Source organism: Rhinatrema bivittatum, chromosome 1, assembly GCF_901001135.1.
Source record: "Rhinatrema bivittatum chromosome 1, aRhiBiv1.1, whole genome shotgun sequence".
NCBI classification, from domain to species: domain Eukaryota; kingdom Metazoa; phylum Chordata; class Amphibia; order Gymnophiona; family Rhinatrematidae; genus Rhinatrema; species Rhinatrema bivittatum.
In genome coordinates, this window is record NC_042615.1 from 758,051,286 (window position 1) to 758,063,628 (window position 12,343).

General features: G+C 46.8%; 1 protein-coding gene across 5 annotated transcripts in view; it reads left to right on the plus strand.

Annotated features, from left to right (window-relative positions):
* Nucleotides 1-7,521: 7,521 nt before the first annotated feature.
* The window catches only part of ADAMTS12 (ADAM metallopeptidase with thrombospondin type 1 motif 12), a 1,111,988-nt gene continuing 1,107,166 nt past the window's right edge, over nucleotides 7,522-12,343 (plus strand). The window contains exons 1-2 of one of the 5 annotated variants that reach the window (XM_029579144.1): nucleotides 7,522-7,854; nucleotides 8,201-8,340. In XM_029579144.1, coding sequence (XP_029435004.1) covers nucleotides 8,208-8,340 — 133 coding nt within the window. In that variant the 5' untranslated portion in view covers nucleotides 7,522-7,854; nucleotides 8,201-8,207. The other 4 variants (XM_029579126.1, XM_029579135.1, XM_029579155.1 and 1 more) reach the window with 4 other exon arrangements.

Sequence of the window (12,343 nt, forward strand, 5' to 3'; positions counted from 1 at the left end):
TTTGCACTTGTGCCTTCATTTTAGGATGAAGGTAAACAACATTGAAAGGGTTTTTCCCCCCTTGATGGCAGCTTTGGCATAAGTTTCTGCGGCCGAGCACTAGCGTTAAAAATCACACAGATGTGTGAATATAAAAGTGCTGTCTGAGGTTTTTCCCTTTCTATTTAAAAGAGCTTAAGTGATAAGTAAAATGTACAGACTAGCATGAGAAATGAAAATATTAAGTAAGTGAGGAGTATCGAGCATCTAGTGTAGTACAAGCAGTTTTTATTAAACAGTAAACATTCTACATTTAAAAATGAAATAATATACATAACAAAAATTCTTGGGAAAAAAATTAACTCCTAAGCAAGACACACTAAAATCTTCGGTTAAGGGGGTGTCAAAATGCAGCTAACAATGAATTCTTGTCAGAGCACAACTTACTTTTAATGCAACCAGAGCCGTAGCATGCCTATGGCCAGTATGGCTATGGCTAAAAGTGCCGCTACAAAAGGCACCAAGGAGAGCAGTGCAGCCGGCAGGTTCTCAGCAAAAGAAAAAGCAGTGCGACCCCCATCAAAATCGACAGTGTGGTCAGTGTGGCCTTAGCTAGTGGAAAAGCAGCGCGGTCCCTTTCTGGTGGGGCTGCGTTGCTTTTCCATTTACTAAGGCAGCGCTTATGATGCCATCAATTTCAGTGGGGCCGAGCTGCTTCAGAGGAGGTGGAGCACGCCCTGCCGGAAGTGGTCCAATGCCCCGTGGCCGGAAGTCATTCCCTTGGCCACGGGGGCTGAAGAAGGAGACTGCTGCTGCCTGCTAAGTCAAGGAGGAAGCGAATGAGAGAGAGCAGGCATGCTTGTGTGTGGGAGGTGAGAGAAAGCATGTGAGTTTTGTGTGGAAAAGTGAGAGAGCATGTGTGAATGTGTGTGGGAGAGTGAGAGTGAGCATGTGAGCTTGTGTGTGTATGACAGGGAGCATGTGTGTGCAAAACTACCCCAGTTACTCTTTGCCTGCTAATCCATGCCAATTTCAGGGCATCTGGAAATCAAAAGTTCCAAGGTATGGATAATGGGGAATTTTTTAAAACCCTTATTTTAATTGTTGGGTGTTATTTGATGTATCTGTTTTGAAATATTTTATTGATGTTTGGAAGATTGTTATATGAATTTTTAATTATTGAATGTTATTCTATTCATTAATTGTTTTGAATTATTCTTTTTATTTGTACGGTTTTACTAATTTTCATTTATGAGACATGATAACTTATGTTTTTTACATTGTTGCTGTTGCGCTGCAATGGACGAGAGCACCAGGGGGCGCTCTCCAGCATGGGACAAAATGTGTGCCCTTGTGATGAAACATCCTTACCCTGAGCCTTAACCAAACCTGCACACTTCCTTGAGACCAACGCAATTGTGGTCTCTGAATGGTCCTCCAACCGTTCCAAGCCCTTTTGGACTGCCGCTAGGGAGCGGCGGGAAGCAGCAGGTTGGACAGAGGACAAGGCAGACGAGGACAAGACACAGGATGAGGATTCAGATGATGACTCAAAGCGGGCAAAGACTCAGTTACATTAGAGTTCAAGATGGCAATAGGTACTGAAGAGAAGGACTGAAATCCAAGGAGAAGGACATCAGGAGAAATAGATGAAGGTAGCCGGCCAAAACTCAAGGCAGCCCCGTCCTGACCTGAGCCTCGGGAACCCGTCATGATCGATGTATGATGAAGGTATCCCGAAGTTAGGCTTGAAGATGGACCACAGGAGGAAAGCTCCGGAACCCTGAACATGAAAAAGATCAGACAAGAGTGAAGATCCAAGACGGTACTCAGATGGACGAGGAAGATCTTCGATCTGAGATGAAGGAGACCTCCAGATAGAGCACTAACACCCACAGCCTGGGAGAAGTCTGCGGTGGCCAGACTGGCCATAAGACTATCCACTGGAGCACTCCCTGCCGGGGACTAGACGTAGCCGGAGTCCAGAGCATCGAAGGAAGAAGACGAGTCTCCAAGGCAAGGATCCAGGACATCTGGAACAGACTCCCCGGGCACTCAATGAGGAGCATCTGGGACAGATGAAGCAGACGTCCAGAAGACTCCAGACCCAGGAGAGACAGACAGGAACATAGGTACCCTCAGCTCTGGAGATGGAAGAATCCCACCAGCGCCTTACACACCCCAGCTGGGGTGGTTGTGGACCACTGGGCCACTACGTGCCCTACCAGCCCAGCCGAACTGGTTGCGGACCAAGAGGAATGGGAAGACAGAACCTCAGGAACCTCTGGACTGGAATGGAACATCAGGATAAAGCTGGAACAGAGACATCAGGATAAAGCTGGAACGGAGACATTAGGATACTGCAGACAACAAGGCTGGAACGGAGACATCAGGGTACTGAAGACATCACGAAGACAAGAAACCAGGAATGTAGAACATCAAAGTAGTCGAGAACAAGGAATGGCATCCCAAGACAAGGATGCCAGGTAGGAGCTGGAAACGGAGATCCTCAGGAGACCAGCTCCAGGAAGAAAGTTGCTCTTTGCAAAGGTGAGGAAGAACTGACAGTGGAAGCCTTTTGTAGGCTGAAGCAGGAAACGCCCTGGGAGCCGTTCGCAGGAGGAGCCAGAGAGACCATGCCCTGCTGGCCCTTTAACTCCAGGAAGGAGGCGCAGCCCCACACCTCAGGAGAGCAGGCAGAGTACTGCAGGACCATGGACAGTGGCCCTGCAGGAGGTTGGCACAGCTGGAGCAAGAACTGTGTTGTGCAGGCCCCGACATGAGAGGCGGAGCCAGGCGGCATCCTGCCGTTGAGGAGCAGGCCTCCCGGCCTGACGAAGATGGCGTGGGCGGCAGAAGAGCCAAAGTTGGGCCATGCAGGCCCCGACAGGGGAGTCGGCTCCTGCCGCCATGGAAAGCTGAAGGCAGCAGTCTCTCCTGGCTGCGAAGGAACCCCGGCACGGCTCCTGCCGTGCTGGCCCGATGGCGGCCCCAGGCCGCAGGAACCAGGATGTCCAGTCGCGGAGGAGGACTGGCTCACGGCGGCTCCCGCCACGCAGGAGAATCCCGGGACAGCCTCCAGGCTGCAGGACGAGCGGGGATATTGGCGGCTTCCAAGCCGCGGAGGTAAGAGCCTGCTCGCGGTTCCTGCCACGGGCAGAGTTGCAACAGTTGCAGTGCATACAGAATTTGGCTTGTTGTGGTTTCCAGTTCAGTTTTTGTCTGTACCTTTCTATTTATACTGTATGGTCTCTTTATTCTGTATTAAAGGGTCTATCTGTGTTTTGCATGTGTGACTGAAGTGAGTTATTCCATTAGGGGCGGATTTTAAGAGCCCTGCGCTCCGGTGCGCCTATTTTACATAGGCCTACCGGCGCGCGCAGAGCCCCGGGACTCACGTAAGTCCCGGGGTTTTCAGAGGGGGGCGTGTCGGGGGCGGGCCCGATCCGCGCGGCGTTTTCGGGGCGTGTCGGGAGCGTTTCGGGGGCGGGCCCGGGGGCGTGGTTACGGCCCAGGGCGGTCCAGGGGCATGGCCGCGCCCTCCGGACCCGCCCCCAGGTTGCGTCCCGGCACGCTAGCGGCCCGCTGGCGCGCGGGGATTTACGTCTCCCTCCGGGAGGCGTAAATCCCCCGACAAAGGTAAGGGGGGGGGGTTTAGACAGGGCCGGGCGGGTGGGTTAGGTAGAGGAAGGGAGGGGAAGGTGAGGGGAGGGCAAAAGAAAGTTCCCTCCGAGGCCGCTCCGATTTCGGAGCGGCCTCGGAGGGAACGGAGGTAGGCTGCGCGGCTCGGTGCGCGCCAGCTATACGGAATCGATAGCCTTGCGTGCGCCGATCCCGGATTTTAGCGGATACGCACGGCTACGCGCGTATCTACTAAAATCCAGCGTACTTTTGTTGGCGCCTGATGCGCCAACAAAAGTACGCCAAATCGCGCTATTTGAAAATCTACCCCTTAGTGTGTAGTTTCTATATAGGAATCTATAGCAGCTTGGAGTTTTCTGTTTCCTATTAGGGGATTTATTACTATTTTAGGCCTGGTGTAATATTTATAGTATGCTGTTTGAGTGGCTTTCTAAGCATCATGCCCATGCCCAAGATGCAGTACAGTAGGCCTAATACCATATAAGTACCAAGTATATCTTGCTTTTTTGCAGGGTTTTTTGGTTGGCACCATAGCAGTGCATGTAAATATAATATACATATTGTACGTGATATTTTTACCTCAGAAGATTGTGCTTTAAATGTTCTTTTTCATGTAAAATCTATTATGAATGCATAATTTCTAATTATGTGTGAGGAGGGTGTGATGGGGTGAGTTCAAGACTGTAAAGTTTTCCTAGGGGCACCTAATACCATTGTACTGGCCATGGGCAGTGCCATGTGTTGTGTAATGGGTGAGGGTGCAATTTTTCACTTGGCCTTAGGCACCAAATTGCCTGGCTACAGCTCTGAATGCAACTGCAATATTGCTCCCCACTTGGATGGCATGGGGAAAAAGAGGAATTAGATTCAGACAACAACTGAGGGCCCCGATTTCTCAGATCTGGGTTAATGATGTGCAGATATAAGGGGAAAAGAACAGGACTGCTTGTGCAGCCAAGTCCATAAGCAAAGCACGTCAAGCAGCATTGTCTACATTTTCTAGAAAGCTCGTCACCCAGTAAAAAACGTGGCTAGCTGCAATTTGTATGCATTATTGTAAGGCTTGGGGATAACTGCACAGTGTGGCAGTTCCTATCCTTAACAGAAAGATGGGGGTAACCTGCACAGTGCGGTAGATACTACCTTAAGGAGCTTTCTTGGCAGACCAGATGGACCTTTTCTGCTGTCTCATTACTGTGTTACTATGTTTATCCTTAAAGGCTCTCTCAATTTTTTAATATTTTCTTATTTATTTATTTAGAACTTTTATATACCGACATTCATGTAGAGAAATGACATATCAAATAAATATGCATATAATATGCATATAAAACTAAAAGATGCATCGGGAGAAATGTTGAAGCAATGACTTAAGCCGTGGGCAGTGTTCATATTTGGACTGGTGGCAGTCTCAAGCAATTTAAACTGGGGTCCTCAGTGCAGCCAGGATTTTCTTAATGCACACCCTTTGTAGTTGCAAAATATGAGAGGTAAATAACACACTGGGATATGAAAGTGAAATCCTCATGAGTTCTAGCCCACCTGAAGCCCTCCCTGTCCCTCATGCTGCAGGCTGAGTATGCATTCTCTTAACAGTACATGTACTTCTCCCCAAGGGGGGAGGGGCAGGGCAATTTCGAAAGGGTTTTTTTCCTGCAACTACTCGACAACCTGCAATAATCCTTTTGAAAAGTGCCCCACCTCAGACATATCCCTAGCAATGCACTACTTCCCTCCCTCCTCGCATTATATAGGAGCCCTCCCCATAAAGATGCAGTAACATAACACAGTAATGACCGCAGAGAGAGACCAAATGGTCCATCCAGTCTGCCCAGCAAGTTTCTTATGTTAACTGCTGCTCCGTGCAGGTTACCAGTAGTTTGAGAGGTCTGTGGGCTGTAATAGCCTGCAGGCCAAGGTAATGCAGGCCCAGGCGCACTCGGGAGCTGGCCACGTCTGGGAAGGGCGTCCTGAGGACGGAGGGGGTCCTAGAGGTGAGCGAGGTCAGGCAAGGGTGAGAGGTTCGAGAGGAGTCGGAGAGAGAGGGGGGGGGGGGCAGCTGGTAGAGGAGGAGAGGGGGATTGGCTGTGAGCTGGAGTCCTCGTGGCGCTGGCGGGCCAGGATTGGTCGGCAGCAGCTAATGGGGGCTGGGCTAACGGCTGGGGTTCGAGCAGCGAGGCGCGATAGGGACTGCGGCGCGCTGCTCCGGGCTGAGAGGCAGCAGTTTCCCTCCCACCCGCCCTTATTTTGGTTATTGTTGTGTGTGATGTGTTTCGTCGCAGCGGATGGCCCGAGCCAGTGCTGCTTATACACTGGTTACCTGTTGGTATGGAGTTACCTGGCTATTGGGGAATACTGGACAACGTGGAGTTGTTGGTTGCAGACTCCTTGCTGGCAGGCGGCGGGGGTCAGCCGGCAGGCCTGGCTACTTGCTGGTGGCGGCGGTGGCCCACCGGGTTGGCTCCTTTGCTGGCAGGTGGTGGGAGTCTGAACTTGGTGCGGGGGCCACATTGGTCGAGCCGCGTGGCTGGAAAGGACCGTCTTGCTGGAGAAGCAGCGGACGGTTAAAATGGAGGTGCAAAAGTTGTAATGTTAATTAATTGAGGCTCGGGCCTCCAGGTTGTAATAAAGCTGCGGCCCTGTTAACCCAATAGTAGTTGTCGTTGTTATAATTTGAATGTGAAAGGGCGGATGAGAGTGAGTGACGTCCTGGATGCCTGTATTATGAGTTTTCTATTTCTAAGGGGAGAAACTTTTTCTTTTTTGGCAAAACATATTCAGGTGAATTTTTTAAGGAAATAAGCATATAACTGTAACATATTATTGGAGCAATTTTCAAAAGCCATTTGCCCATGTTACGTGCACTTAACAAGGGTAAAAACTATTGACAATTCAATGACACATAGCAATTTTAAAAAGCCCACTTACACGGGTAAAGTGCATTTATATATGTAACACCAAGTGTTATGCATATAAATACTTTGGAAAATCAGGCCCATTGTTTGGCTGGTCAATGAATCATTTGCAATTTTAGGTATTGAGGGTGTATAATTACAAGTCTTTTTGCAGCTTGAAACATTTAGCAGCATCTACATAGGTCTAACCTCTGGTCAATGAGACATATTTTCCCCTCCCGAACATAAAGGAAGGTTACAGACTCAGTTCCAGCAAAAAGCAGAGCCAGACATGCTGACTGCTCTTCCACCTTTGGCAGCCCAAGCTGCAGAGGCTGAGCAAAGCTTCTCTGAGTCCACCCTCTTGGGGCTATTGGATTGGGGAGGCAAGGGGTGGGGTCTCTGGATGAGGCAGGGTCTCGCACTGCACTGCTGACGTTTTCCACATAATGTGGCACAAACCAGTCAGGCTAGAAAGTGAAACCCCAAAAAACCAGACTCTATACAATAGAACCCCAGAAAAAATAGAAACAGAAATGCATTTCCTCCAGTGTTGTGCATAACACAAAAATATCAGAGGTACACATTTCCCAAAGCTGACAGAGAAAATCAGCCTTTCCACAAAAGAATGAGCAGGAACAACTCAGTATAATTCTTGGAGAAAAAGGAGAAACTGCATCAATAGCAGCAGAATATGTGGCATCCTGTCACCCAGCCAAAAATGAAATCTGACCAGGGGACAATACAGACCAGCCCCAAAACCTGAGACATGCCCTTGATTTTTTTTTTTTTTTTTTACTTCTGTACCCTGTAACTTAAACTATTATTATTTTGTAATTTCTTTCCTTTTATTTTAAACGTGTATATTACTTTGGCAACACATAAAACTGTCAATCCGCTTTGAAGGGTCTGAAAGGCGGAATATAAATTAAAAATAGTAATTAAACAAATGACCAATAAAGTAATCTGAATGTAGAACGCATTCAGCGAGAGGGGAGGTGGGATGAGGGCAGGGTTTGAGGCGGTACCAACCTCTCCCGCCGGATGCTGTGGGGCAGGGGAATGCTAAATGCGAGGAGGTCTTGCCTGGAAAATAAGCAAAGTTTGCTCCGAGCGAAAAAAATGTAGCCTCTGGTTAAAGTGAAATTATCTTTCGAGCATTCTAGGGAGGATATGAAACTATAAACGGGGAGAGGAATCAGTTGTATGAAAGCAGAGAGAGCCAGCTGGAGGTTTGAAATGAGTTTTGCCTGCTGCCGATGTGTAGGTAGTAAACTTTCTTCGTCCCTCCCACCCCCCAAGAAAATCGGTTCCTTGGGAAAAGGAGCAGAGAGCCCTGGTGTGTGAATCTCCCAGTGTTTTGTGCCCAGAGCATTTCCGTTGCTTGCGTAAACAACGCTGAAATGTAATACCGCTAGCTGTATGCAAATGATGCAGAGCAGGGGTCTTCGGAAAGGTTTGGCCTAAGCACACCTCTTGTGAAATAAGACACGGCGTAGTTCAATCACTCCCCCTTTAAAAAAAAAAAAGCTTTTTTTTGGGGGTAAAAAAAAAAGAGAAACATTTCCTGTACTAATTTTCCTTAAATCAGGCCAATGTGCCTCCTTTGTCCTTTACTATCTATCTGCATGTAAACGTTTTTCTTAAGTTGGGTGCAGACTTCTGTTTTATTTTGTTTTACTCAGCAATACCATGGTATGTATCCAGAGAGGCTGGACTGCAAGCTTTTCCTTCTTAGTTCAATTCCTTTACGTTTTCACCGTATCCCTATGCCATGGTAGTCATCTACAGCCTGGTAATTTCTATTTTCCAGACAAGAAGCAAGGTTGGTGCCTTCTCTACATACATATAAAGTACTGCAACATTATAGTTACAATTTAATGTTTGTTTTGCAACTTTAAATTTTATTTTTACAGGACTCCCCTCTTTATATTACTAATTTCCTTTCTATTTCATATAGCTAGTCCAGAGCATGTAATGACTAATTTTAGCTAATTATACAACTTGCATGAACATATTTTATATTTGTTTGACTAAATCCATATTGCTATATTGTAGTTATACAGGATTGTAATACTTGATTTATCAAACGTTGATGTAACTTTTTATCCATCAAGTGGAATGGAGCCATTAACTTATCTACAATGAGGGTTCCAGCATCACATATTTAAGTCACTGTGATGATACTTCTTGACACAGGATGGTTTGCAGCTTTGAATTTTCATTTGTGAGAAAGTATAGCTCACACCCCTGATATACCACCTTAAATGCTTTGTTGTCAGACTCCGCTTTTGAAAATTTACAAGTCGTAATCATGAACTTATTAACCTTTTCATTACCACTGAAATGCAAGGAGAATTGTTCTTGTTTTTAGAATTTTAGTATTTTTTAGTTAAATTTGTATTATGCCTTTTGTTATGGTTCGAGGTGTGTTACACAGCAAATGGAGTACATAAAACAAGGGGGAAAAAAGGGTTTAACAGTGGCGGAGAACTATGCTCTGCATACCACCAATTCTTCTGTATAAAATTCAGAAAACCAGTTTTAGTAGCCCTTGAATTTTTTTATTTGCAGTTGTCATTTTATTCCTGAGCAAATTGAGGTTATGTACCAATGTGAATTTATTAAAACAGTCATGATCAAAATCCTGCCTATCTCCCATAAGTGTTCAGTCTAGTTAGTAGGCACTGCTAACGTATTTCTCCTTTTCTGCAACATGTTACAAAGTTCTTGAAGCAACAGTATGTTACTATACACATATTGGGGTACATTTTCAAAAACAGCGAGCGCGCGTACTTTTGTTCGCGCACCACGCGTGAACAAAAGTACGCTGGATTTTATAAGATACGCGCGTATCTTATAAAATCCGGGGTCAGCGCGAGCAAGGGGGTGCACATTTCAGAGCGGCCTCGGAAGGAACTTTCCTTCCGCCTCCCTTCCCCTTCTCCTTCCTCTCCCTTCCCCTTCCTTCCCCTACCTAACCCACCCCACCCTACCATTGTTGGCAGATTTACACCTGCCAGAGGCAGGTGTAAAGCTGCGCGCGCCAGCAGGCTGCTGGTGCGCCATCACTCGACCCGGGGGCTGGTCCGGAGGCCTCGACCATGCACCCGGGCCGGCGTCTTGCCCACGACATGCCTCCCACCCCGCCCCAAAATTTGCACCATCCCCCCGACACGCCCCCTTTGCAAAGCCCCGGGACTTACGCGCATCCCGGGGCTTGCGCGCGCCGCCGAACCTATGCAAAATAGGCTCGGCGCGCGCAGGGGCCTTTTAAGAGGGTTACGCACATAACTTATGCGCGTAACCCTTTTAAAATCCGGCCCACCATTTTTTAACACCACTACAGGGATGAGCAGAGATAACTATAGTTTCTTCTCTACCCTCCACCCCTGCAGTTATTACATTTTTACATCTTTCTATTATAAAATGTACACCTCTTATGGCTATGCACCCCAGTTTTTAATTTCTTACTCTGTGTTGTTTTCTGGTCATCTGTTCTTGTGGTGGTTGTAGTTTGGTTAAGGATTTTACTAGCACAGATTTTTGAGGACCAGCAGCATTGCAATTTAGTCAGGTCTTTCATGGTGCCAGTGAATATTGAGGAGCTTTCAAAGGTTCAAATATTTATTTCAGCCATGAAGAACAAAAGATTAGTACAGCAGTGCAGAAAGGTTCATAAATCATAATTTGCAATGCTTTTATGCGACTGATCACAGTCTGATGTAAAACTGCAATTTGAAATTGGTATTTTCAAATCATTGTAATTAACCTGGGGTCTTCAATGAAAACATTTTGATTGGCCAGGACAGGGTGTAATTAACAGTCATTCTCTTCCAAGTCAATGGACTGCTTATGTCCAAGATTATGGGAGCAATTGACTTTATAAAATGCTGGCTGTTTGCAGGCCAAAATCATAGGAACAAGAGAAGGGTAGTGCAGTAGAAAGAAAACAGGTGGAGCAGGGTTACTATGGAGGTCTGCGAGTGAGTGAAAGGGCCTGGATTAGGAGAGATGTGACAGAGAGGAAGACTGGGACTAAAAGTACTTTGAGAACTGGGGGATGATGGCTGTGGAAAATATGGTAGTCCAGAGTGAGAGAGAATGCTGCGAGTAGGAAGGCTATGCTGGGAAAGCTGTGAAAATGATATTTAGGAATGCAAGCATGAGAGAGGATCTTGGGGTGAGCCTGGGGCTGTGAGAGGAAGGATCCAAGGCCTAGTATTGTTACATCTGTGTCAGTCAAGGCTTGGGTCCAGGGGACAGTATGTGAATGGATCTGGGTAGATTGTCATGTTTTGGCCCAATGCCTACTCTGGGCCACATGTGTGGAGGAGTTCCTCTCTTCTCAGTTGTAGACAGAAGATATCATGTGTAGGGACCCTCTAGGTCTCCACTAACATTTTTTCCTTGTCCCTAGCTTAGATAGAACTAGGATTGTTTTTTAGATTATTCCTTGCAGGCACTTCTAGTGAGGCTGCCTGAAATGGTCAGCAGCTTGTATAAAAGCAGGCAGAGCACAAGGCGTAGTGTAGAACTCTGAGTTGGAATTTCAAGAAGGAGGAGAGTCTTGGAGTAGTCCTTATTTTTAGGCTTCACAGGCCACAGCTTGATACAGGGGAGAAGGATTGTTTCTAACCGGTAATCCCTTGGTCTGGCAAGGAGTGTTTCTGGGGATGGAGTGACAGAAGAGATTTGAGAGGCAGATTTTTGTGAAGTCTTTGTTTGTGTGTGGAACCTGGGCCTGACTCAGAATGATTTTTCCTTTCTGAAGTGAGTCATGGCAAACGAACTGTGATTCTCTGCCTTAACTACCAGGAGAGACAGTATTGACTTGCTAGCAGAGAAAAGGGGTTCTGCTTTGAAGAAGGTTTTGTTCCTGTTGTTTTGGGAGGAGTTTTTGCCATCAGCTCCTTCCTGTGAGAAGTAGAAAATATTTTGGTTTTGCAATTTTGGGGACTTTCTAACCCAGAGGTGCATAGTTAACATCAGAGAGCAGGGTCAGCGGAAGCATTAGGCAGGGTAAACGGTGGATGGGGTGGCAGAGTAGCTGGTAAGGGGGGCAATTTTGAAAGGACAAACAAGATAAGTGGTGTGGGTGAGGCACAGAGCTGGCAGGCATTTTCCATTTTTGGGTATGCATTTCGTTTGTCATGTGCAATTTGAGAGAGAGAGAATTCAATTATATAACCACCTAGGACATCTGGACACCTTTCCACTGGTACTGTCAGAGAGAAAGAGATCAGGAGATCCCAGTCCCCACTAGGAACCCACCTGCTATCACTTGGGAGTGATAAATCTTTGCCTAGTGCCTGCCACCTGAAGGGACACTGTCAGTGCAGGACTGAGACGAGAAGTGCATTTTTGAAGTTTGTGAGAAGATTGATTAGACTTTTTTTTGTTGCTATTTGGATTCAAGGTATTTTTTAGTTGCAGTAAAATTAGTGTTGGAGCCCCACCAGAGTGTCCTCTGTCTTTTGTGAGAAGAAGAGGTGCCCCGCAAGCAAGGACATCCTAATTGCGAGTACATCTAAGAGAGAAAGAGATGGAAAAACTGAGTATGCATTAGCGCCTCCCCCCCCCAGTTGCCTTTGGCCCTGGAGGCCGAATCTGCCAGAAAGAACCCAGGTCTTGTGGACTGTGAGATAAAGGAGGAAGCAAGTAGGAGAGGGAATTTGTGGTCCCAGGATAACAGTGTGTCCTTGTATTCAGGACAACCACCACTTGTCACCTGTTTGTATCTCACCTGTTTTTGCTTTTGGGGGAGAATGGTCTGTGCCTCCTATTTCATTTTAAATGTTTGTCTAATTACGATTTTAAACGACATG